The sequence below is a fragment of the Leptosomus discolor genome, chromosome 1, assembly GCF_034619465.1.
Source record: "Leptosomus discolor isolate bLepDis1 chromosome 1, bLepDis1.hap2, whole genome shotgun sequence".
NCBI classification, from domain to species: domain Eukaryota; kingdom Metazoa; phylum Chordata; class Aves; order Leptosomiformes; family Leptosomidae; genus Leptosomus; species Leptosomus discolor.
In genome coordinates this window covers 130,378,721-130,406,377 of record NC_141391.1, presented here as the reverse complement: position 1 = coordinate 130,406,377, position 27,657 = coordinate 130,378,721, and the positions used below count along the sequence as shown (strand labels likewise).

The following is a 27,657-nucleotide window of genomic DNA, read 5'->3' as shown; positions in this document are numbered from 1 at the left end:
CAGAAGCAGCAGCTTCAGTCAGACATCGCTCCCCACGCTTTGGGCTGCCACTCCTTTTAGGCAGTGGCCTCTCCATGACTCTCTATGTAATCACATCTTAAACAGCTTCGAGCATCTGGCTACGCCTCCTATCAAGACTGTTGAGTGATGATCTCTTTGGACTTTATAAATATTGATCATTATTCTGGAAGCAGCTCAGCAGACAGAAGCTACTTTTCAGCTCCAGCTCCTGTGCTCCTGGAGAAGAGGCTGTGTTGACTCACAGTCAATACACTCTAACTGGAGTGTATTGTGATGCTTAGGGATCCTTGGCTGCCCATGCTTAGATCAATACTCCAAAGCCTCCTGTGAACAAGTCAGGGACACGGTTACCTTGCCCAGGGCTTCCAGTGGGATAAGGCAGTACCAGTCCTAGCACAGCCCAGAGCAATTCTTGGCAGCACTGTGTGATTCCTCCCTCCTCCAAGGGACCGAGCCCACAGCCTCACTTGTTTACGCTGACACGTACCAGAGCAGAGGAATGGGGCTGCTGCTGCTTTTCCTCTGCAACCTGCCCAGGAGAGCATACTGGAATGCCCCACTGGCTTGCCATGCTGCTGACATGTCCTTCCACCTCCTCATAAACTTTCCATGAAGGCTTCATCCCGCGTTTGATTCCTGAGACCAATTTCTCTCTCCTCCCATGGGGGCACGGCAGGAGCCAGAGACCGAAGCACAGCTGGCTGCTTCCCTGCTCCAGCCCCTGTCAAACTTCTCCACAGCACGCCCTGGCACTGCAGGCATCACCGAGGCAGGGCTCCTTAGATGTCTCAGGGAGAAGGTGATTCTATTTTTCTGCCCTGCCTCCAGGGGATCTTCAAATCCCTAGACTCTCACAGAGCAACAGCCTGTTTAATCCGAGTTTGTTTGAAGGAGGTAGCAACACAGGAAAAGAAGAGTTGGATGGAGGAAGCCAATTTTTGTGAGTTTAGTAGGAAAGATTAAAACATTCCTGTTTTCCAGCATTGACAGTGACCTTCCCCTCCATCAGCAGCTTCACTGATCTACTCTGGCCTGCTCTGTGCTGGGCCAGGTAGAACATCACTCTGCTGCGGTTTCCCTGACCTGCAATGGGAGCAGAGACAGAGGCAGCTCTCATCCAGCTGGTAGAGGCACCCGGCACCTCTGACCTTTGGGAAGAGGAGTATGAGCAGCTTGAGAAATGTTTTCTTCTTTCCAGCCTGAGCTGCAGTGCCCTGGCCTCAAGCACGGTCACCAGATAAAAAGCACTTTAGGCTGAAAGCAGACACAGAAACTGGTTTGAATGGGGGTAGACAGAACATTCACCCAGGGAGGCTTCAGCGCTCGGCCACGCTCACAGTGTTATTGGGTTAGTGTTAATGCAGCACATATGGTCCGGCAGCCAGAGGAAATGGCTGGGCCCTTCTGCAGAATTGATGGCTTTATCCCTTGCATTAGCACCAACCTGCTGGCGGTGGCTGGCTTTGCTTGCGGCAGCGGCCGTTCTTCCTCTTCTGGCATGTGTGCAGAGCCCTGCCCCAACTGCAGAAAAACAGGCGCTATCGATTGTCTGTGCTCCTGTTCATTCAAGCGCTGCTTGTCGTGGCAGGGCAGTAGCAGCGCACAGTTGTCCTTTGACACCAGCCCTAACGGGCTGGAACAGAGCAGAGCAGCCACCCTTTCTGAGCACCAGAAGCTGTTAAGAGAGGGCAGGAAACAATGACGGCACCTGCTCGCGTATCTTGACCTCGCCAGTCCTCCTGAGGGCTGCGTGTGGTGGATGAGAGACGGAAGGCACGCTCTGCAAACCACCGCACCGATCCCCTCGTGCAGGACATGCCTTGCTGAATGACAAAAATTACAACCACTGTGCAAAGCACAATTAAACATGTTTATTAAGTAAAACCACTACTTCATAGATGATTATGCTGGACATAGATGCAGTATCAGTTCTCTTGTAGTAAAGCCCAGCATTTCTTCACTTCAGCTTTAATAAACCTACAGTTTGATTTTGCAGACTAAAAACTCAGTATAAACTACTGGTGAGTCAGTAGTTGTACTGTATTCAGGATTAGTTCTCAGTTTCTGTCTCTGCCTCCTTGTAATCTACCTGCTTTTCTCCAGTGTTAACTTTGAATTCAATCAGATTAAATCGAGACAGAATTGGTACAGCACTTGTTTACTTTTAGCTGATCACTGAATCTGACTGATCAGCTCTGTGGCTTGATATCTAGAAGCTTGATACCAGATCTTCAAAGTCTGTCTATGCAAGAGTACTATTTTAACTAGCAATACAATGGCAGTGAGACCACTACCATCAGCCTATGCATCCCTCGATGAAGGAGGAAAGGAATGCAAATGCTGAGCAGAAAGGGCTTCCCACAGCATCAGTGTAATGCAACATCCTTCTTGGAAGTGCAGGAGATTCCAGGAAGCATTCAAAGAAGCTCTGGCGAGGAGAAACAATGTGCGGTGGGATTTCAAATAGTCCTTCCCTCAAAGGAGAGCCTCAAATTGTTTTTTTTTCTTGAATCAAGTCAATAAAAATGATAAGCAAACAACACTCCCAACTAGGCACATGACAAATCGGAAGTTGACAAAGGGGAGAAGTTTCTGTTTATTTATTCCTCTTTAAAATGACTTAAAAGCAAATTGAAAACACTATTTTAAAAATGAGGGGATTCAAAATATCAAGAAGCTGAAAAGAAAACCACAAAGGAGGCATTACAAGGTTAGGAGAACATAGCAAGCATAGTTAGTATAAAACAGATTTACAGTCTCAGTGAACAGCAAATCCATGCTGCCCATGTAAATGGAACAGCATGAAATACTGCCCCTACCCTCTGGAACACAAAATTCTTTTATCATTTTGCCTTATTGTAGTAGTGGATAGGAAAACACAATTAAAAACCCCAACATTTTCAATTGAAAGAGAAAAACATTAAAAATATGAAGTTGCTCTGTAGGCACTGATAAATGTTTTTCTATGGTAAAAGTGTGCCAAAGCAGAATTCAAAATTGCATAATTCCTCTTAAAATGACACAGCCCTGGTGTGACTGCAAATAAAAACTACCTACGCTATTTCTCTGGCACTGCCTGACTGCTCTGCCCACTACGAACCGTCTGCAACACTGGACAGGGTGAGGCCGAAGCAACAGGCAGCAATACTGGAAAATGAAGGTATCTCCCGGTAAGTCAGAGCACTCCGACAGCTCAGATCCAGGGAGGGCTTTCTTTACTGACACAGTGACTGTGTGTGCTTACCAAGGCTTTCACTCCGCGTGTTTCAAGTTACACCTGACCTTGAGGTGCCGAGACCTAGGAAGGAGTGAATGGGAGCAAGAACAGGTTGCTGCCTACAGGCCTGCTTAGAAATGGCCACTCCAGTGGCCAGTGGCTGCTGGCAGGAGGTCAGCTACAAGCCCTGCCCAAGCTTGCCATCAGCAGGCGAGTGCTTCCCTCTCCTCTCCCCTCACCAAGCAGAGGCAGTTGTAATGTTACTTATGCCCTCCTCTGCAGAGCACTCTGATCAGACTATGGAGCCCCTACGTCCTCTGAGTGCAGGGATGTGGACTTCACTAGGATCTGCAACAAAAGTCAACTCAAAGCAAGCAGGGGGAGGCAGCTTCTGGGGCCTTGGAGAAGGTTAAAGCAGTGCCTGTGCAGGGCACCCTGAAGCAGATTTTTACCTTGCAAGCATCCTCACTTCTGAGACTTGTCCCCCCCTACCTGTTTTGGCACATGCAGCCTTCCTGCTCCCCGGCTCTGGTGAGCAAGATGCCTGAGATTAGCAGTCCTGAGCCCCAGCGTCCCTGCGCACAGGGGACAAAAGATGCACTTCAGTCTTCTGTTTTACTAGGGAGTCTCTGGCTTAAAAAGTCACTTTTAAAAAAGTACCATGGCAGGAAGCAGTTAATCAAACATGTCCTCAAACATGCGTTGCCCCATGGCTATGTAAACCTCTTTTTCCTCCGGTGTCATCTGGGCCACCAGCTCAGGGCGCTGGCTCACTTGGCTGTATGAGTGTGGACGCCCAGCCACTGTGACAGTGGGGTCTTCTGCCACCACCTCAAACTCTTCATCCTCCTCTTCATCCTCCAGGCCGTATGTTGTGGTGGCTGTGGCAGGAGGGCGGGGAGGGGATTCCTCCTCTGACTCGCTTGTCTCACTCTCGGAGTCACTAGCATTGGCACCGGAGAGTGGAGCGGCACCTCCAACGGTGACTGTTGAAGCAGAAGGTGTCTTCTTCTCATGGATAAGCAGGGCACGCATCACCTCCTCATTATCATCCAGAGCTGCCCGGCCTTCCTCACGCTCCTGGAAGGCATCCAGATCTCGGCCCCCTGCAAAGAGACACAAGGGAATGATTGTTTCCTCACAGAGATCTGGGTGATGGCCCTGAAGGTTTTCTGGACTTCTGAGAAGCTACTGCCACTGAGCACGCTTGGCCAAGTCACACCCTTTCTCTATGCCAGCTCCTCCTCTCCCTTAAAAGACAGAGATAGTTACGTTTATTCTCTTAACAGCAGAGCAAGTATTGACATTTCCTAGGAGCTGGGAGGCCTGCAGTCCCTGTGGCTCCCAGCTGGGAGTCTTGCCCAGGAGCACGCTGTAAAAGACAACAAATGCATGATGGGCAGGCACCTGGAAAAGAACCCCCCAGGCAGGTGTCCAACTTGGGCGTCCCCCTCAGCTGGGCTGATGCACTTTCCTTACTGTGGAGCTGAAAGCAGTCCTTGGGACTTCCATGTGGGCTTCCAGATTCCCAGACTATGCACCTAATGATGACACTTGTATACAGACCCAAAACCAGGCCCTGCCCTGCCAAGCTCCCCATCTGTAAGGATTAAGATGGAGAAGTGATGAATGCAGGCAGACAGGGAGCATGTGGAAACCACGTGTTATAAAACAACATTCAAAGTAGCCATGTCTGCTAAGCTCAGAGGTGCACCTACCAGGCAGGAATGGGAAAAGCTCATTACAGGAACATGCTGGTGGTATCGAGCGGGATCAATCTCACGAAGCAGATGCAGCTTACAGCCTGCAGCCAAGCTGCACAGCACAGCGTGGAAGGCTGCGTGAAAACAGCTCCCGCTCTCCAAGCTGAAACACAGCCCAGCCAGTCTCTCTGGCTCCCTACCTGGGCCTCTTATTTGAAGGGGCCTGCAGTTTCCCAGCTGACAGACACACAGCCTGTGCTCCTCTTTCAGTAAGCTCGGCTGTACAATAGCTGGGAGGGCTTGACATGGCTTGGTAGGCAGGGTGTCTGTAGTTCACAGATTCAAAGGTAAAATTCTGTTCGAAAAGTGTCATTCTGCAGAAAGCAGGATTACTGTATTTGATGAGAGGTATGTGAGTCCACCCAGCACCAATAAAACTACAGGCAGTATGGCAAAAAGAAACCCAAAAAAGACCCAGAACAAAAAATGAAATATAGAGAACCTTCTGTAAAAACATGGCCTAAAAAGTAGGACAGACTCTGTGGCAAACTTTCTCTCTTGCACCTAAAGCTGCTGCCTATGAACAATTGCTGGAGCTGAGGTGACAGCATTCTGCTTTCATACATTAACACCACTTGCCTGCTTCTCCAAGACCTGGACCCTCATGGTTTCAGCACCACATCCAGGCAGTTGGTGCCCAAGCTTTTCCCCTAGGGTCAAAAATGCTTTTTTCAACTTGAGATGAAAAAAATGCTGAGAAGCAGGTGAACTAAGAAATTAAGTTCTGCATTTAGCACTAAAAGCCAGGGGAGTTTGTGGTCACTCCTTTCCTGTGGTAAAATAACAGACCAAAAGATCCACCCCTAACTTCACTGGACTTGTGTTTTCACTGTAAATAAAGTTGCAGTAATGGGTGATGGCTGCAACTACTATTATTAATGCACTGGCAAAATTCTTGAAAGAAAGATAGAATGAAAGCGTGTTGGTAGCCTTGAGCTCAGCTTGTTGCTTGTGACTGTAGAGTATAAGAGGCTATTGGAATTCCATGAAGTAATATCGTAGCTCATCACACTGAGAGCTGTGAAGCAACAACAGGCTGGGATAGCTCCACAGAGTCTGACTTTGTGGCTCAGGACTGGGGCTGTCTCTTGCTTGTGTAACTGTTCCTGCCAGACCCAAGCAGTGAATCTTTTCTGTCAACAGTCCCAAGTTTCTGTCCTCCTTGTTTATGTCACCCAAGAGCTACAGAAATGTGTCACAGCAGCAATTTCAGGCTATCTCCAGCAATGATGGAGGTTAAGCAGTGATGCTATCATGCTGTAAGGAGATATACTCCCCCTTCATGTCCTTCATCTGAGAAACGTTTATGCTGTGTACACCAAAAGTCATCTCAAGGAGACGAATTAAAACTACAGGTGAACTGAATGTCTAGCAGAAAAACGGGGTGAGAACTCACTATGGCTGGTAAGTAACAACAACATCTGCTACACACTGCAGGAGGAGGTTGTTTCAGTCATGACACTTTAATCTGTTTGGAAAATGTTTTGCGATCCGAATGCTTGAAGGGAGTCACATGCTAACAAGATCATTAGATATCTTCTGACCATTTCTTCACATCTGTTTTCTTCACTTCTGCTATACCTACATACTCCACGCATTTCCCTTTTGCCATCTTCTCTTCCTGGGGCATCAACAGTTTTGGTCTATAATCCTCAAATGACTTGGAAGATTGCATCTATTGATTCACTCTGTAAAAATCAAAAAAGGTCTCTATTTCCTGTTTTTAGCGTGTAAGCTTAAACAGCACACTCACCAAAGCAGAATGCTTCTACTAGTGGTTACAAGATCTTGACTATGGTCTATGGACAACCTGACCCCAACATGAATGACAATAAAAGCAAAGATAATGAGAAGCAAACAGAAAGCAATAAAGACTTAACTGCCATGGTGACAGATGTTCCTACTGTACTTCCAGAAGCTTTCTTTCTGACATATTCTTCACATAAAACACATTTTGAAAAACAATTGGCAAGAAGGTGGCTGGGAGCACAAAACCACTGCTGGTAGATTTGGTAGGCTTCAGAGTCACTGAATGGTAATAAATGCTATTTTTCAGCAATGACCTATTAAGGAGGCAGCTTTCTAGATGAAGCTGAAGCACCTTCATGTAGAAGCCATAAGCTCTCAAGGTGGAGGACGTAACAGATAACGAACATCTTAGAAGCCCACAAACAATATTGTGGACAGCTCAGCTTTACTGACCTAGATTTCAATCCTGGACCTAATAAATCATGATTTTTTACGTCTACCTCCACACAGGTGCTTTGCACAGCAGAGGGGAGCAGACAAAATCTGGAGTGTTGGAAGCAGCAGCTGTACACACACAGGGGAACATGTTTTTGACGGCACTCTAAAAGTATCACATAAGCAGAGCAGTACTTCTGCCCTGAGAATTTTCTTACCATCTTTAATTTCATCAGGGTCATAAGCCCCCTGCACTGTGCTCTCCCGTAGCCAAATTGGCCTCTCTCTGGCTGGCTTTCCTTCACTTGCAGACCGGTTAAGATCCTCCTGGTCCTCCATGCTGATGACAACATTCTGGGTATACAAGTCCTCATACGATGGTCCTTTTGTAGTCCATGCTTCCCGATGGTGTCCACCTGCAAGGCCAGCTGCTGCCCCTGCACCAGTACCAGCTGCACGCTCCTTGCTACACAGAAGTCAAAGAGATAAAAACAGACCACTCAGAACAAGCCCTTCCTTGGCCAGCATTGCAACATTTAAAACCATGATTAGTTATCTCCCATGATCTGCACTGAGAACTTGCATTCTCATTTCTAACGTGTAATGCCAGGAATTTCTACACTAGCTTGCTGGTTTGGGAACTTGTGGATCTCTAATGGGAAACCCTACTACATGAGGCCACAGCAACTTCCACAACAGACACTGAAAAGAAGAGGCAGTACTAAAGCTGCTGATGCACTCGTGTAAAACCAAACATAAAACCCCAGAATACCCTGAAATAAAAGCGAAGGCAGAAAAACATAGTCAAACAGTAATCTGGTATTTGGAAAAGCCTCTTTTCAGCCTTCACACAGCAACCACATACTGCATAAAAAAAGCACTAAAGTTTAAACAAGTCAGACAGTAGGCCCAGAGACCCAGCATGCTCAGATCTCTGAACCATTATTAATCACAGGACTTGTGAAGGAGTTAACTCACCATGAAAAACACAGTTCAAACCTTTGCTTGAATTGTGAGTGACAACGCACATGATAAGTCCTGCCTCCTGTGTTACAGGAGATCTGTCCTATTCACAGACACAGCCTTGGGAGGACTGGGGAGTCCAGGTAGCAGAGAAGAAAGGATGAGAAGGCACCTTCAAACCAGAGGACTAGGGCTAGGCAAAGGGCTTTGTGTGGTGATGGTGTGTGTGAGGAGGCAAGACAGAGCTGTCTTCAATGTGGAAAAGCTGGAGAAAGAAAGGCGATGACTGATGTGAAGGGTACGGCAGTCAAAGCCTAGCCCTCCTTTGTTTTCTGAGAGGAGCTGCAGCCAGCACATTTTCCTCCAGGCTCCTTTCTAGCTCAGGAGACTGATGGAGAAAAGAAACATTCCTGCTCGGATCTGATGGAAAGAGGACATCAGGTGGAGTATTTTCTGCATAGCAATGACAATAAGCCTAAAATACTCTTCCTGGCCTGTGCTGCTACATATGCATTGATCAGGGAAAGCAGCTGAATGGAAACTCACTGCTCTCCAGGTGGCGAAAGCCAAACGTGACCGTTCCTCTACTTCAAAATCTTATTTCATCTTCTCAGAGAAACAGATCCACTGCAGACTGTACCCAGCTTCAGCCACATAATTTCAGTCATCCGACAGCCAGTGGTATCTAGGGCTTTTCACGGGTAACAGACCTGCCTGGACTCCTCTTCTTGTCCAGAGCAAATCCATCGAGCATACTCAGTGTCCCTGCTCTGCTGCCAGCTGAGCTGACAGAAGCTGTCAGTGAACACGGTTCAGTCACTGCTATCTACCCAATAACCTTTCCTCCAACCGAGAAGCTTAAAATAAGGTTGCAGTTGAAGAGGACCTAAGTAATATGCAATTTTTTAAATTCAGCAAGGATTTAACCACTGCTTCATAAGCTAATTCAGCTGGATTTTTACAGGTAAACAGTGAGGGGAAAATATGCACGTAGATGATCACCTCTCTTCTCCAGATAAAAAATAGTGGTGTGCTCAGCTGCAGTTTGGATTGAGAGCTACCACAGCCTCCCAGTAGCTGAGCTTGCTGGGGTCTGTTAGGAAAATACTTCACAGCATCCGTTTTAGCATGTGTCCACACACTAACTGGTTCTCTTCTGCAGCCAGCTCTGCTAGGAAAGCTTCACAGCAGCCTTGAATTTGGGGGCAGAAGACTCATGCACATGTATTGCTTATATAACCTAAGGAACCACACAGAGACCTTCTTCTCAGTGTGTTATTTCGAGTGTTGGTACCTTTCAGCTCTCCAAGACAGGCGTGTGTTCTGTGAAAAGCACCACTCTGCTTCCCACACAATACAAGTCTCTAACTAGCGTTTCCCTGACGATTTTATGTAATCCACTTTCCTCACAAGATACACAATGCAGCTCTCCCCCAAGCTCTCCCTCCCCACGACTGCAGCGTGACATCTAAATACTCAGTAGTGCCAGGAACTGCCTAATAATACTTTTACACAGAGGTGCCCGTAAGTGTGCCTGAAATGGGACTTTTTTTCCCTACACGGTATCATTTAGCAGCAAAACACTTATTCCATGATGTCAGGAACATTTCAAAAATGAAAGTAACAACTCTAAGAGACACCCATAGTATTGATTACTTTAAGCCATCTACCGCAATGTCGCACACTTAGGTGGAACCATCTAGACACTTTCTGCCTACTTTCGGACCCCAGTGAGCTTTGCAAACGTGCCTCAATTTCCTCCCTTTGTTTGTGGAACTGCATGTTCAGCAGCACTGTTGGTAGGAGTGAGCAATCCCTCAAGACTACATGACCAGGGGAACACTCCTTACTGCAAGAAGAGATCTCGCTGTTCAGGGACCCTGTTCCAAAGTACAGGATTAAACCCCATGGATTTAACCACCAGAAAAAGGCCAGGTGTGTGAGCTGCCTCATGGGCAGCACAGAGCAGATGGAGGGAGTGCACTCCTAAATCTCTCTCTCTTGCTTAGATCCAAGATCTGCTTTTTCCCCACCTAGGTCTAGACTCCGCCTGGGCATCTTGCAGCCAGGAGCTGTGGCAGCTCAGTGGCCCAGATGTGGCTACATTTGCTCTGTAACCTGTCAGTTGTTTTACCCTGATGGAAATCCCTTAATGGGTGGTTAGCTGCCTTTAAAGATGACATAAATAATCCTTGACATAGCTGAGGTATGGCCCACAGAAACCACACTGTGCAATGGGGAAACAACTCGAAATTTTCATCTCAATCCTGCCCAGACTATTAAGAAAAGGTCTTGCTTAATGTGAATAACTCCTTTTGTGCCATGTCTGAAATAAAGCACTTTCTCACTTAACTGCTCTTAAGAGCTTCAACTTCACAACAGACAACTCATAGTCCTTGATAGCATGACCACAGAAAATTAATTCTGTGAAGATTTTTGTTATATAAAATCATGCAATTTTGACATAAGAAAATGGAGGGGATATTAAAATCCATCTGATTTAGAAAACCACAGAGAAGGGCTTAGACAAAGCAGACAAACCTGTGGGGCTAATTCATGTCCTGCCAAGATTAAGAAAATTAACGGCCTCCTAGAAAAATATAAATGAAGATCTGCCCAGTTTCCCACAGCAGGGTCAGTGTGATTTCTTACAGCTGTAACTCTCCTGAAAACACATGGAGTTGCCCGCATTGGTGCAAAGAGACGATGCAGGTGCTTCGTGACCTTTTCTGTTTGTTTCAGAATCACTAAATGTCAGTTTTGTCAATGATGCCAAACACTCAAGACTCCATAAAAACGGAGGGAATAAATAACCCAGGGTTTGGCACTTTTAAAAAAAAAAAATCTCACAGCAGTGCTTTCATGCAATTAACTGCTTTGAATTAGTAAGAGTTAATAAATAATTAAATCATTGTATGTACTGAAGCAAGTTGTGTTCAAGTAAGCATTTAAAAAGCCACCTATTTATTTTGTCATTCCTTGCACAAAGTAATTAATCATTTACAATGTTTTTAAAGTATTTAAGAGTCAAGTAAGTGGGTGCTGGTATTTAATCATGGGACCGCACCGGGCTTCTGCTGTGATAATTTCCTGTGCACAGAAGGGGAAGACTGAGAAATGACTCTCTTTTTGGTGGGGTTATCCCAGTTCTACTACTCAAACTACAGAAAAGGGTTTTTAAAGCAAAGGCTAGTGACTCAGCTTGGGCATAAAGGCTTCAAAGACTCCCCATATCACCAAAGACATGTTGAGTGACCTTGGAAAAATTCTCCTCCCCTCTCTATATTGCTTCTGTTTTTCTATCAGAACGATGAGGAAAATTAGCTACCTTCTTGGCTAGAAAAAGACTATGAATAGACAAAGAACTTTTTATTATATTAATTAGAAACTGTCTAGCATGAATATATGAGGAACATTCTCCCTCAAGGTTAGCCTGAGACAAAAAAGAAAAAGAGTATCCTGCTTGCTCTTCCATTAACTAAAGCCAAGCACCCCAAGGCACTGTGGGAATGTCTCCCCTCATGATACATTCCCCACCCCCCCACCCCGCCCCATGTGTGTGTTTAATTAATTTTTTTTAAATACAGAGAAGTGCATCACATTTCACCACAGCTGACAAAACTGACAGCTCCCCACATCTTTCTGCATTATTTAAACATCATCTGTTTTTGTACAGCTAGGAATGTTCTGCAAGAAAGTGTCATTTCCCATGGGTAGGAGCATTTAAAGAGTTTTTGACTATAACATGGTCTCCTCCTGAAAAGAAGAGGTGTGTAACAAGTAGGAGAAAGATCAGAAGAAAAAAATACCCTTATTACAAGTAATATCTTTGAACTAGAACGCCAAGTGTAGAATTCAGATAGCTTAGTTTCAAAAGCTGGGTAGAAGCAAAGGGAATAGACGAAAGATGACAAGGGTTTGAGAGAAAGAAGACAGTGTAGATGGCACCTTCAGAGTTTTGCCCAAAAAGCTGCAGTTTGTATTTCTCCAATACTGGGGCAAGGGCTGGTATACATACCAGCTGCAGCACAGCAAGGAGCAGGTAATTCAAGTACCCCACCCCACAGAAAACTACACACAGGAGGCTGGCCAGAATAGTCATCTGCCTTGTTTAGTAAAAAATGGTTACGGCCCTTCATCTCCTTATAAAACACACGCTCCTTGGGGAATTTGTCAGTTGCTTGCACACTGGGTGCTGAATAAGTAAGTCCCCAATGCAGCCAGCGGCTGCACGAGGTTTGGGAAAGCCTCACAGAGCAGACAAACACACTATAAGGAAACAGCGCAGAGAGAGAAGACCGGGCATGTTCCCACCTCTGCTTCAGGGCAGGAATCTCTGTGGGTTCAGGCTCGAGGATTTCATAGGCTAAGTTTACGTCTTCCGTCTCACGAAGCAGTGCATAGATGGGCTCAATCTGCTCATTAAATCTTGCCACGAGTGTCCTTGCATCCTTTTTGGGCATCGCCGACTCATCTTCTTCCACTTCAGTCTCACAGAAAGTACAGCGGAAAGTTCCTAAAATGAAAAAAGTTGCTAAGCATTGGAAAGAAAGCAACAAGCCCAGCTCTTTATACAGCCTTTTAAACAGCAGCGCTTTGCTGTTCTCTTAGCTTGATACTAAATAGCTTTTCTCCCCCTGACAATCCCTTCCCACACACAGTGTACCTGGTTATTATTTAAGCAGACAACAAAGCAAGCATTTTGATGCCATCCAGTGATACCCAGCTGGGTACAGTTTCTTGCTCTGAAAAGCCCAGATGGGCTGCAGTACCTCTACTGAGACATCTCCTAATCTCACTCCCTCTTTCTTGTTGCACATTTTAAATGTCAGCTATGACTGGGCTGTGATAAAAAGCTATGCTATAGACACTCTTAGGAGTTCAAATGTCATCTGTTTCAGGTGCTCGCACTGGTTTTCTCCCAGGCCACATGAACAGGCTAATTTCACAATGAAATAGGGTGCAGTTGGCTGCACCAACCATCCTGCAGTAACGGCTAGTATAACCACTTTAACTCTGCAACTAACGCAAGAAAGATGGCTTCTTCTGTTTCAGGGCCAAAACATGCAAAATAGTCACTACAGTAGAGCAGCAAATGCAAAAACTTATCTCACCTAACTCCCATATTAACTTCTTGAAATTAAGAACTGTATGAATGGCAATTAATGATAAGCTTGTTTTACAGACCTCATCAGGATCTATAAAAACAGGTCAAACAAAAAGGCAACCGAACTGGTTGCACGGCAGTACAGTTACAAAAAACCTACTGAACTCCTGCACAGTAGGCTTTTCAGTTTCATCACCCCATCTGTGAGGAGGACCCTTGGGGTAGCACATGCACGGTAGGACCTTATCATATGGTCCCTTATGAGGGGAGCAGCACAGTGTAATGACACTTGCAAGTGCCGGACTGAGAACATACTGCTGCCTCTTCAGAATGCTTACATCCAGAGCAATGCTCACAGGCTTCTCGATTTCTCTTGTCCCTGTGTGATTTTTTTATTTATCCATTCTGTGACACCTGTATACATCTAGCATCATCTCCCAATACCCCAATGAAGTAAGGAAAAGATCTTTTTACCAATAGGAAGCCTGAGGATAGGTCATATCAGGGAAATTATAAGCTTCTGTCTAAAACTCAGAATTAGAATCAGTATTGAAGCCTGCTATATCACTGATGCAATGTACAAACACAGTAGAAAGAATGGGTTTTGCCCAGGGCACACAGGCATGATGTAATGAGACACGCTGGCAAGCCAGGGCTTCTGCTATCCTATTTTCCTGCTTACACAGATTTGCTAGTCTCGTCACTTCATTTTTCAGTGTACCTCCTCTGCCTATAATACAGCGATAAAAACACACCTAACTTCTTCACTGATGGCTGTGAGGGCTAGGCAATGCAAGCATGCTTCTTGGAAAACACACAAAAGCACTGGTTATGACAGGAGGCATTTGCTGCCCCTCATCAGCCTGCAGAGATGCAATTTTCTACCTCGGCACCATCTGAAGTAGGTTTTGCTCATTGTTACTCATAAATTAATGCGAGTGTGTTGTATATGTGGCCTGTAATACGTACACATTTCCTGCAGTAAACTCTCTCTTTAGAAAGTTTGTCTTATCTACATGTAAAAGCTAGAGCACCCAACAACGGCAGTACGCAAAGTAAAGGACAAGTGGATGAAGTGCTCTTCTCTCCCATCCAAGCATGAAACCATTCTGCTTATTTTTTCAGCTGTCAGCCTGGCAAAAACTGAAGCCAAAGTTTGGTCTCCTTATCCCACATCTGAGGCTACTGGCGTGACACACAGGCAAACAAGCTGAATCAATTTAAAATAATTAGCACATCTCAGTTCCCATAACGGATTAAGTGAACAAATGCAGGTTGATGAGGAAAACTCCCCTCTTTTTACACCCCTCCAAAGATCCTCTTACATGTTCCTGAGACAGCTCAGACTTTTCACACTTCCATCTGTGAACCCCATGAGTATTTGCAAAAGATAGAAGGAGAATGGGTAGAGAGGGAGAATGATTCCAATTCAGAGTACCAAAAAAGTCAGAAAATACAGCTCTAATGAAATGGAACTCCTAAAGCTATCATGGTTTTGCTGCAACTTCCACCCCTCAGGGCTCTTAATAAGCAAAACAAAAAGTTAATAGATGAATTATGTAAAGAATCTGGGAATGAGTGAAATGACAAGCTTCCTCCATTAATATGCTGATTTTTTTCAAGATGTTGCAGCATTTCACAAGAAGCATATGTGATTAGAGAACTGGGAAGCTGCTTTGCCATGGCAGATGGCATTTGTATGTTGCAAACCCCTTTTGTTAGACTTTAAGAGGTCACAAAATGTCACCAGAGCTTTTATGACATGGCACATCACATCAGCAGTGACACATGTTCCTTACAGATATGAATCACAAGTGACAAACATGAAGTGGAGGCCATCCAAAGGCTGAGAACGGCGATGTTCCCACTCCAACAATGTATTTCTTCCTTTAGCCCTTACACAACTGATAGTTTTCCATTCAAATATGCTGCATAAAGCAGGGCAAGCAGATATGCTGGAGCAAGCAGACACGAGGCTTTCCCGCATCTTGGAAATGTTAATGGAGAGCACATACATACCCTCCTTTCCACACATGCTCAGGTACTCTGCAGACCTCTCAGGGTGCATGTTAAAAACCAGCCACCTGAAAGAGATCTCATCTGCTCGCAGACTCTCCAGGGCAGATACGCTGGTAATCTGGCTCCCCAAGGCATACTAATATTAAAGCAGCTCAAGCTCTGAAGTTTAGGGCTAGAATATTAGAGATAATTCCTAATGACTTCATTTCACTTGAGAGAAGGAAAAGATCAGCCACCCACGCACGCTGCACGCACAATGTCCAAGCATGCACGCTGCATCTGCTATAATTAACACATTTAACTGGCTACAGCCTCCTGAGTCTGAGCCCAGGTCCTGCTCACACTTCTCAAAGGGTTCAAGCCTCATCTTCAGCCCAACAAGGTGTCTTCCTTCCACTCTGTCCTTTGGGATACTGGCCCAGACTCTCACTACTCTGATGCTTACAAACTATTTAATTTTCAACCTAAATTTATTCCCATTCATTTCAAACCTATTTACTGTTGTGCCAAAAACTGTACATCAGCTAGCTTCCATCTTGCTGTTAATCGTTCAGGTACATTTACAAACTGCCGTCTTATTCATCCCTCCACCTTCATTTTGCAAGGCTCAGTAAGCCACACATTTTTCTTTGCCTTTTAAAACTGGCCACCCATTCCTCCGACCATGCTATCAGCCTCATTGGGCACTTTCTCCAGAGTGCTCTCATGTTTCTGCTGTAAAGCTGGAAGTATATACAAGTGTCCAGATGAGTCGTCCCAAAAGCCCAACAGCATTAGTGCTTCTCCCATAGCCATTGAGACCTTTTACGATCACAGTGTAACAGACCATGAAAAGTGCTGCCTTAATTATTACAAGCTCTAGCAACACTCCCACATTTTTCTTCCTTCCTTCCACCAGTTTCAGGTGATGAACACCACGTTTATAGGAGACATTTGCATTAGATGCTAGGTGCATGACACTGTACTTTCACTATAATCTTTCAGCTCCTTTTGATTCCTCCAGCCTTCATCCTCATCCAATTCTTTATTCTTGACTGCGTCACAAAACATTAAGCTAATTTATTTTCAAAATCTCCCACAACTTGCTTTTAGAAGTAGCATTATTACCATTACATGGAGAGTGAGCTAAGGCACAGATGGCACAATTTCAGAACTATCTGCTGATTTGAGCAGTACTTGATTCGAGATGCCTAAGAAATGCTTTTCTGAAATTTGTGTCGTTCTTTTACCAATCTTCTTCCAGGCTCTAGAATCGGGCATCTCAAACGAGCTAAGTACAATAGCTAATGATAGTCTTTGAAAAGTTTAGTCAAAATGACCAGTCCAACACCACAACAAAACTCAGCTGGCCTGGAGGATCAGATCGTGTTCCTGTGGCTACTACAGCCATTTTCTTCAAGTAATTCCCTGACTCTCACACTGCACGTTCTTCGTTCTTCTGCAGCAAGCCAGACAAAAAGTACACAGCTCCTCTCTCTCACTGAGCAAAGCATGTGTTTTGTGGGGGAAAACAAATTATGTCACAGAGAAAAAGTTACAGGATGCATAAGCACCTTTAATTTCGGCACTCCCTAACCACGAGTGCTTCATTTGTTATTAAAAAGAGAGTATTAAGACCCTGAGGAAAGGACAGGAGTTTCCCAGGTTCCTACCAACAGGAAGCCAGACAGACACCTCCCGCCGTGTGATGTTGTGCCGACAGCCATATGGTTAATCTACAGACCTGGAGCCCTCAGTTCTGCTCAGGCCTCTGCCACTTGACTCACCAAAGAGAAGATGACAACCTGCTAGTGCTGCAGGGGGAGCAGGATACCTCGCCAGCTTGCTTCCTGGCAACAAAGGGAGAATGAGAAGGAAGCACCTCGAGTCCTGCTTTAGCTTCTCGACAGAGATGTGCTCTGCTATCCTACCTGCTAGGCCTAACCTGAGGTTTCCTACCCAGCTCTTCCCATCTGCTCCCAACCCAGCTGCTGTCTTTTCCCCACTCTGATGGTCCTATCCTCCTTGCTAGCAAGTCTTGGGTCTATCTAGTCCTGCTTTCTCAGCCTGGGCTTCTCTCACTTCTCAGACTGCTCTGTCCATCCTTCTTTTCCTGGGCTGCTTTTTCCAATCTCAGCCTCTCCCCACTCCTGTGCCTCTGCCCCATATTCTTTGATCAGCTAATTCTGCTCCTTAATTTGAGCCCTGGCTATCAGATTAATTTCCTATTTCAACCCAGAGAGACGGAAGATCTTTTTACAGCACAACCTGCCATTCAGAACAATATAACGCAGCTAAAGGAACACACATTTCTCTGGTCTCCTCTTCCATCTTCTCATCAGCCCATTCTTCAATAGGGCCAAACTGTTTTTGATTAGATTTCCCTAAGCAATTTAAACTTACTCCGATGCACAGAATGGGAAAAACTCAGCATAAAGTAAGTGACAAAGTTTTGAACAGAACAAAAAACACAGAGCAATTCATACGCCCGCTCTCCACAAACGATCGAAGCTCACATAATTGAAATACTGAGCAACCTAAGTAATAGGCAATGCTGTCAGTACAAATTATAATTAACTTCCTTTCATTTCTCATTGATTTTCAAGATTTAGAAGACTGTTTACGACAGCACCTAAAGGCATTTCTCTCCTGAATCATTAAAGAGACAAATAGTAGTCTGAGTGGCTACAACAGACCTGGATCATTAGTTACCATAACATGCTCCACATTAGGATATAAGGACATTCACCTACTAGAAGTAGCAATCTGACGGGTTAAATTGAAGCAAAGAGAGTTTTAATGACCTTAATGGACCAAGCTAGTAACAGAGCTAATTGTTAAAAGTTGATTGATAACTGGATTAATAACAATGCATATTAGACTGCAGGAGCTGTTGATCTTTAATGGCTCCCAGACTTAAAACAGACTTCTCAGCCCTCATTAAACTGTCACACAGAATCACAGAATGTCCTCACCATCTCAATGAGAAAGCCACCCAGTGTGTCTGAGCAGGAAACATGGTCCTGCCCCAAGGAAAGATGAGTGTCCTGTTGATTTTATTGGGTAGCCTTCCCCGGCCCCTTCTCTCTTCTCTCTGTACTGGAGACCTATAGTCCCAAGCACATTTGTATTCATATCTGACTTCCAAAAATCCAGTTGTTTCAGGCAAAAAATAAAGAAACCTACCAATAAAATCTGTCTCCTGAACACCACAGCCATACTATTCTCTCTTGCAAGTAATTCAGTGTTTCTACACATGCATTAAAAGAGACAATTACAGAGCGCAGTGTGTTACATAAAATGTAATGCCACATCTCATCTTTCTGAGACAGGTTTCATGGTCCACTGGATCTCAAGCTCTTCAGGACACTTCACAGCCCAGGGCTGACTGCAGCACTCTGTCTTGAAATGTGACACAGAAAGTGTATGTTTTTATATTAGGCCTGTTTGAGATAGTCCAGAGCAGACGCTGTTGTCAGAGCTTCTTATGGTACAAGAACAAACACTGGACCATGTGTAGGAAATGTCAGCATTTTGGGAAGATTTGTTAACCCCGCTTCTGCAATTAAAACATCCAGCTTTGCCACTGAAACCCAAAATGCATCAGCCTTCATCTCAGCAGTCTGAAAAGGCTCGCTTTAAAATTTCCAACTATAGAGAAGATAAGGTATATTGCAACTGAGATGCATAACATTGGGCAAAGACAGTGACAGAGCAAATCCACAACATGAGGGTGATATCTGAAAGCAGAGAACTGAAAAGTACACAGGATGACACTGCCCAGAGGAGATGGTCAGTGCAGTGGCTGTAGTCTGAAGCTGAGTATGCAGCACCCCTGCGAATGGCACTGCAACCAAATCATGACACTCGCCAGATGAGGCCTCAGCAGATGTGAACACGGACTGCTAAATACAGATCCTGCCCCCAAAACTGACAGCTCTCTTTGTAACAGGCTAAGAAAGTACAAGCATCTCCTCTATCCCTTTCCTGAGCAGGTACAACCAAGTACATAGATTTAGGATTATGGGCAGGAATGATAGCAACAACCAACACTAAAGGCTGTCTGATGCATCCTATTATCTGATCCTAGACTGAAATTTGCTAAAACATCTTTTATATCATAATTCTGCCTCAGATAAGTGAGGAAGCACGTGGAGTGTGCATTTATAAAATGTCAAGCACAGCAGTTCATCTAGAAATGGGGCTAGGAACAAATAATGTAACTAACACTGTTATCTGAAGAGAGATTTTAATCTCTTTATGAATTTTTTCTGCAGTATCTGAATTCCTAAGAAAGTTGTTATCTGCTGTTTACAAATGGGATCAAGACCCCAGAATAAAGGAAAAAAAAATTCCTTTTAGCTTTATATGCCCCAAATCTAGATCCAGTTTCTCCCAGGTCTGTACATATTCTAGCATAAATCCTATTGAGTCAACAGCTGTGAGACTGATAACTCTCAGTTTCAGACCATAAGGTTTTAAGACAGGTTTCTGTGAATCAGCGAATGGGCAAGGATCACTCACCTGCATACAGCTTGTTTTCACTACCTGTTCAACATGAAATGAGACTGTACGGTGGAGGCAGGAAGATAAAATCCAGGTCATCAGGACAGCATTCAACTATCTAGCCCACATCTATAACAGGTTTGGGAAGAAGTCTTATATACTTCTACCCTCCAAATCAGCCTTCAGAAAAGATTTATTCTATGAATTCAGTAAGTGCAAAAAGCAGTATTTGATCATACATTAATGCCATTTCATAATATATGCACACCAAGATACAGCCCTGACTTTTGAGTACCTGATTTTGAGACTTAATAATGCTTCTTAAACATTTTTCTTGTTTAATACAGATTCAGCATATTGAATTGCCCACCAGGTATTAAACAGAGAGTAAACATTTCATTTGGGATTAATGTCAATCAGTTTCTTTTCAAAGCTTCTATTACTGTAATATAGAGGTAGCAGACGCAGCATTTAAGGGCACTTATGCAGCAGGACTATTTCTGATTCAGATGAGGTAATTCTGCCAGAAATGTGTTCAAGAGGGTTCAAAACTGCAACTCAACAACATATGAAAGACGATCAAAACAATTTGTTTAAAAAATAAAAAACAAGATGGCAACTTACAACAACAACAACAAAAAAGAGATAAAGGCATACTCTTAAACATACAGCAGGATTAGCAAAAGATGAAAGAAATACATTTTATAATTGCCATTAACCAGTGTCTCACTATAATCAGAAGGAAATTTCACTTAGCCAGTGCATATGTTCATGTATTATTTATTCTCCCTGAGAGCAGCGTGTAAATGTATAAAAATTGAGGACTGGCAGTCCTGGAAACAGAAGGTCTCTCTGTTAAGCTGCAGAGCGGATTTTAGTCAGGCAGTTACATTATCCTGGGCATAATTTGGAAAAATGGTGGTGCTGGAATGTTATTACAGATGGCCAAGAATAGTGTCCAGCACTTGTTCTGGACTCTCTTGGCACAAAATGAACCCTGCTGTTAACAATAAAAGTAGGAATTGCTGAGGTAAGACACCCTTGTCAACACCTTTGAATACATTAGGACAGAGTTTTTCTTCCCTGAAAATCCCAAGCATTCAGGGACAGGGAAACAGAAGGTTTCAAAGGCCACTCCAGACCCCACTGTTTCAGGTAATGGCAAACATGAAATACTTCACATACCTGAGACCCATCTGTTAAACCACACAAGCACTTCTGATTTTCTGGAAGAGATCTGTTCTTCCATGTTCGCTTTCACTACTGAATCCCTTTAGTAACATACAACAGATTCCCTCAGAGAGAGAGATTTACAACTGTAGCACACCTACTACGCTACTTGTAGTCAAAAAGGGCTTGAAATTCAATAGATGGTGGCCCAGAAATGCCAACAACTGAAACCCTTTACTTTCAAATTCTCCTCAGAGTTAATGTGTAGCAAGAAAAATTCCCTACTGCGTGAACCTCCTCCACAAAGCTACAAAGAGAACAATACAGATTAATAAAAAAATTTTAAAATCCCATCTTCTCCTTGTTATATCTCCAGTTATAAAGAAGGGTACCCAAGGGAACATGCTGTGGTTGCTGAGACTTTGCATTTCATGCAAATCTGCTCGAGTACACACAAGAAATCTATTTAAGAACAAAGAGCAAGAATGAAATCCTTAAACCATCATCCCAAGACAGTATTTGAAAGGCTAACAGGGCCAATGTCAGAAGCACGCGTTTCCATACCAGTGCTTCAAGTAGTGGTGAGCCTTGGGATGGCAGCAGCCGACAACGGCAAGAAAGAGAAAGCAAGGCAGCGAGCTCCAAGCCAGCGTGTTGTTTCCAGCCTTATTTTCAACAGCATCACATGATGGGCCAACACCAAGAGGACAAGCTGCTCTTCAGTCTACTTTTCCCTTTTTTGTTTTCCAAGAGGCTTTGTAGGCCCTTCACAACAATAAAGCAGGTTTTTCAGATGCTGGTTACTTAAGAACAAAGACGGTCTATTATCAGAACAGACAACAGACTTCACGTTAACCTCCTTCCTGAAGGTCTGGAATAGCTCAAGGGCAACACTCACCAGCTACTTACTGGTGTAAGAGATCATGCTCCTAGCATGCAGTTTTTGAAAGGCCCCAGCACTGCAAAAATATACCATAGCATGTGATGAGAACAGGTATTGCCCTCCAATTGACTTTTTGCCATTCACTTTTTGCTGGGAATATGGAGGATAACACCAGCTAGCATTTTCTATTCAACTAACTTGTACTCTCAGCTGTAAAAAGGTAACACATCCGCTTCCGAGACTTGTGCACATACCCTTTACCTGGAAGTCCCATCTTTTAACTGCTGCCTTACACCGTATTGTTATATATCTATTGATTCTTTTCATATTTCTCACATTTTATTACGTGAAGCCTCACTTGTTACCTGCCATCAAGAAAACTGGAATATCTGTGTATTTTTTTTTGTACCTTTACATATTCTTCTGGATACTCATGCCACCTGTTCTCTTTTCGTCTTAATGCCACGCCTTTAGAAAACTCCTTCATGCATTAAGTTCTTCTAACTTCTTTACTCTCAAAGGAACTATCTTTCCCCTCTTCCTTGTGAAAACTGGGCATGCCAAATGAGACACTCTACACCGGTTCAAGTAATGCTGCATGAAGGGCCACCTCTCACAGTGGGATTACAGCCGAACCAGATCCCACCTGCAGGACCCTTGTACATAACCTGGTGCTCAGAGCTGGGCCCAGAGCCAGCGGAAGCGAGTAAAGGGAAGTAAAAAGAAGTGTGCTGGCAAAGCTTCCTCCAAAGACGGTGCACTGAGTGCCTGACTGCCCTCCTTCTCTCTGTCCATACGGAGGCATTAGAGTGATGCGAGCGGCACTGAAAGCTTGGGCAGCACTTTGTGGCTGAGGCAGTGGCTGGCAGGAAAGACCCCCTTTTCTCATTAAGCAGGAAAGAGAGAGCAAATGGAAAGAGAGGCTCCCCAGGACTGAGCTGAGCTCCAAACTGCGGGAAGGTGCCAAAACTGCCGTGAAGAGAAAAAAGTTGGCAGCTTCGAAGCAGCAGAATCACACAGATGCCAGGAGATAACCTGGAAGAGAAAGGGAAGATAACAAACACTAGGCCTACAAAAATGTTGGAAAAATATATTAACGGGGAGAATAACAGGGCACCAGGCAAAACGTGCAGGAGAAACAGCTGAGGCTGGTCAAATGCTTGCCCATGATCACAGAATCACAGAATCATTTTAGTTGGAAAAGACCTTTAATATCATCAAGTCCAACTATTACCCTAACACTGCCAAGGCCACCACTAAACCATGTCCCTAAGCACCACATCTATACCTCTTTTAAACACCTCCAGGGATGGTGACTCCACCACCTCCCTGGGCAGCCTGTTCCAATATCTAACCACTCAGTATAGAAATTTTTTCCTACTATCCAATCTAAACCTCCCCTGGTGCAACTTGAGACCAACACCAGCCTCACTACATCTTCCTTTTAGGTAGTTGTAGAGAGCAATAAAGTCTCCCCTCAGCCTTCTCTTCTCCAGGCTAAGCAATCCCAGTTCCCTCAGGCACTCCTCATAAGACATGTTTTCCAGATCTCTCATCACCTTCGTTGCCCTTCTCTGGACCCACTCCAGCACCTCAGTGTCTTTCTTAACTGCACACAGCACTCAAGGTGTGGTCTCACCAGTGCTGAGTACAGGGGCACAATCACCTCCCTACTCCTGCTGGCCACACTATTGCTGATACAGGTCAGGAGGCTGTTGGCCTTCTTGGCCGCCTGGGCACACTGCTGGCTCATATTCAGCCGCTTGTCAACCAGCACCCCCAGGTCCTTTTCTGCCAGGCAGCTCTCCAGCCACTCCTCCCCAAGCCTGTAGCATTGCATGATACTGGGTAAGATCTCCTGTGAAGCCGGGACTGAGGTCTGGGTAGCTTTCTTCCACACTGCTGCAGAGAAAGAAACAATGGGGAAGATTTATTTAACTTCCCAGAGAATTACCTTATCTATCCCTTTTCTTTTGACTCGTGCAATGGGAACCACATGGGCCGAGTAGGTGAGAGGGACTAAAATAACAGCATGGCTTAGTTGGACAGTTGCAAGTGCCATGGGCACATGTTAAAAAACAAGATTTCTGCTAACAACCCTTCAAAGACCAAATTCCCAACACTATCACCTCTACCACCTGCTTGAAAGGAGATTCTGTTTTCAATTACTCCTCTTTGTAGAGGAAAAATGTTTTCTACAGCTCAGGGCAATTTTTGCCTTCTCTACTGCAGTTTCTCATCACAGGTTTCAGGGTAAAACTGAGCAATGCTCACTGATGGAGCCAGGCATTTCCGCACTGCAGGATTTGTACATAAACCCATCTTACCAGCATCCAACCACTTAAAAAGATTTAAAGAGCAAGCCATCCCATGTGCACATAACTTTCTTTAAACCATCCTCTCACTCCAGCAACTTGCATGCCAAAAAAAAGCAGTTTGAAAGGGCAAGGACAATGAAATAAACTGGTTCCTGAGATTATTTCACTTCTTAAAAAAATAAGTAAGACAGGACATTTCAGGTGCTAGAGATGCTAACTACTAAGAGTCTGACCCTCCTGCAGTAGCCCATGGGACAATTGATCAGAAACAAAGCCAGTGAGACTGGGTTTCCAGTTCAGCCTGACCTATGCATAACAAGAAATAAGCCAGTAAAGTAATTTATTCCCATTCTCATCATTTGCAACACGAGCAAGAGAAAAGGACTTGTTAGTATCAGGAGTGTTTTAACAGTGTTTCTGGCCTAAAGATTACTGCTGTTGCAGGTAACTCGCTAGTGATTTGCCATCTCACTCATGAAACTGTTAAAGAGAGATACTGATAAAGCTTACAGTAATGCCAGACAGAGCAATGAAAAGCCTCCTTGACATCTGCAAATTTTGAGAGTCCAGAGGGACCACCTCTCTTTATGTCATTCTATCTTATTTCTGTTCTAAGCTAATTTCTTCTTACTGCTAACATCTCAAATTATATCACCTGAAAAATAAGAGCTGAAGAAGCTTAACTCAGCCTTGCCTTGTCTTACACTCACTGTTACACACAGACAGACTCCTCATTATTTTGCATAGGAAATACTTTAACAAGCTAAAACAGCACTATCAATTAAAAAGAAAGTATAAAAGAAAAGAAAAGCAGTTAAAACTGTGAAGAAATAGCAAATTTCATCCCACTTTTTTGTATTTTACAATGTGTTTGTGGAGACTGTGCTATTTAAGGTAGACTGGACAGACCTGACAATCTTAGATAAGAAGTATTTAATGTATCACCTGAAATGTCTTCTGAAACAAAAACGTAAGTTTCCCATAAATTACACCCCAGCAAAATATATCTTTGGACATCAGACTGCGTGTACACTGAACTGAGATGCCACGAAGGACAGCCAGGTCCCAGGCTGAAGGCATAGAAGCTGAAGACGTAGAAGACAGCTTCATAGAAGCTGAAGACACAAAATAAGAAATTTTGTTTAACAAAAGTTACTAGGCTAACATAACAGACTGACAGGTTATCTAAGTGGACTAAGTGATTGAAATATACTGTTGATTTCCATTACAAAACAATAACCAAAAATGTACTCCCTATTTTATTTCTTAATTTGATCAAACAAAACATCTGCTAATTCTTACACCATTTCTTTAACCTCCTTTAGTCAAACAGAAAAAAAAACCTAACAAAGGTAGCACGGACAAACTACCCTTCAGAACACTAAAGCATCAAAACTCTGGAGTTTTGCCTTTCAGCTCAATGGGTTGTCAGCTTTCGTCTAGTCTGTTTTCTCAGTGTACAGAGAATTAATATTTGTGAAGTGTTTCGAGCACAGCAAGTGTCAAGTCCTTTTCCTCTGACACAGACCACAAATCCAAACCAGGCACATCCATGGATAATGTTTCATAGCATCCATATAGATGATGCTCGTAAAGGTCCTATAAGCTTCTTAAATATTTCTATTTCTGATGATTCACAATTCCACTGAGAGAAAAGCAGGAAGAAAGTGACCAGCTTTTCCCAGTTGCTCTTTAAGAGCTAGGCATACTTGCAGATATATAAAAGAGTGTGAGTACATTTTAAAAAACCCAACAAAACCCCAACCCCCTGAAAACATTCCTGGTTTTGTTTTTATATAGTCTTTTCTCCACCAGAAACTTTTCATATCTTCAAAAACAAGAGCTTCTCTGATAACTGATTTTACAGAGCTGCTTCTCTGCTCTTCCTTCCCTTTTCCCAGGGGGAGCAGTGGCTTCACTGATCATATGCCATAACAACTCCTGATTAATTCTGATAGACAACCAGCAGTTAGCTGGCACATCATCACCATCGCCCTAGGATGAACAATAATCTGCCTCGCCATCTGCTCCTAAATTTATTTTTAACCAGTCATCGCTCCCTCCAGTGTGGTGAGCATGGCAGGAACGGCACCCTTCCCCCTGGAAGTGTTGTGCTGCGAGGTGGTGGCACTAGGCGAGGGGGGTAATGCCCAGTTGCATGCCCCCGAGCATCATGGTGGATAGGAAACAGATGGATAAATGTAGCATAGGAGGAAAGAAAAATCACTTCTTCACCATAGGGGCAGGCAACTGCCTGTTCTCCTCCAGCAGAGAGGGAATGCCCACTGGTTTTTCAGTCTTTGGGCAAGTTTGGTAATGTAAAATGATCCAAGGTGGTAGGAAAAGTAGGGGGAGGTGATGTATGTTGACCATTTACTGATGGGAATGTGCACCCCTGCATTTACAGAGACCTGTGCAAAATTTCAACATAAAAACTTTCTTGACCACTTCGGTTCACCTCTGAAAGTTAAAACTATACAACGTCCACACAGAGACACTGCCCCAAGCAAGCTGTGCTTTTGTGCCACTTAGTCTCAACCTCCCATGTCCCTTCTGTAGTGTTGACTTGATACATTAACTTCCTTTGAAGAGGAGCACCGAGATGTTACATCGGCACAGGAAGCTGGCTGGGAGCCACGGGAAGGACATGATCACAGGCTTAATGAAGTCATAAGGCAGTGAGGAGGTTCATTTTGTAACTGCATGGCCCTGCCTGCTGCCTTCATATTGACTTTCAGGTGTGGTAGTAGAGTCCAGGAGCTGACAATGACAGGGTCACCGTGGCTATACCACTGCTGAGAAGTGCCACTGTCACCAGCAGACTGCAGGTGGACAATGACCTATGTGGAAACTGATGTCATGTTGAAATAGAAGCTTAGAAAGAAATCAGGTGGAGCCTAAAGCTTTGTACAGCTGCTAAAATGAGCTACACATTTTTGATACACTAGCAACAAGATCTGATGATGATTACCCCACAGAAAACAGAGAACTGTTGAAAGCAGTCTCTGGGATATGAAGAACTGTCAAAATCTCAGAAGGACAAACACAAAAGGCAAAAAGAAAAGCTCCAAGGGATCTGAGAAAGAGTAGAAACGTAGACTTCAGCAGATCTCCAGTCCAGCCTCATGCTCAAACCAGGGCAATCAGACCTGACTGCTTATGACTTTATCCAGTTATGTCTTGAAACCTTCCAAGGGTGGAGACTGCACAACCTCTCTGGGCAACCTCCTGTACTTGCTTGACCATCTTCATGGTGAAAAAGCCTTATATCAAGTTGGAACCTCTCATTTTGGTTTATAGCCATCACCTCTTGTCCTCCCAACTAGGCACCCCTGTGAAGATCCTAGCTTTGCCTTCCTGGTGACCTCTTGTAAGTGCTGAAAGGCAGCCATTAGATGCCATGCAGTCTGATGCTGGACTGTCCTGAAAAACATCCTCATAAGCAAACCAGGGAGAAAGGCTAAAGGTGAATTGATAATAAGACGGATGCACAAGTGAAAAATATTCTCAGTGAGCAGGTATTAATA

General features: G+C 44.2%; 1 protein-coding gene across 1 annotated transcript in view; it reads right to left on the bottom strand.

The window, feature by feature from the left end:
• Window positions 1-2,554: 2,554 nt before the first annotated feature.
• GTF2E1 (general transcription factor IIE subunit 1) overlaps window positions 2,555-27,657 on the bottom strand; it is a 54,382-nt gene continuing 29,279 nt past the window's right edge. Inside the window, exons 3-5 of the mRNA XM_086464583.1 lie at window positions 12,463-12,664; window positions 7,404-7,651; window positions 2,555-4,344 (exon numbers count right to left, since the gene is read on the bottom strand). Of these exons, the coding sequence (XP_086320709.1) occupies window positions 3,914-4,344; window positions 7,404-7,651; window positions 12,463-12,664 (881 nt within the window). The 3' untranslated portion in view covers window positions 2,555-3,913. The remainder of the gene's footprint in view (window positions 4,345-7,403; window positions 7,652-12,462; window positions 12,665-27,657) is intronic.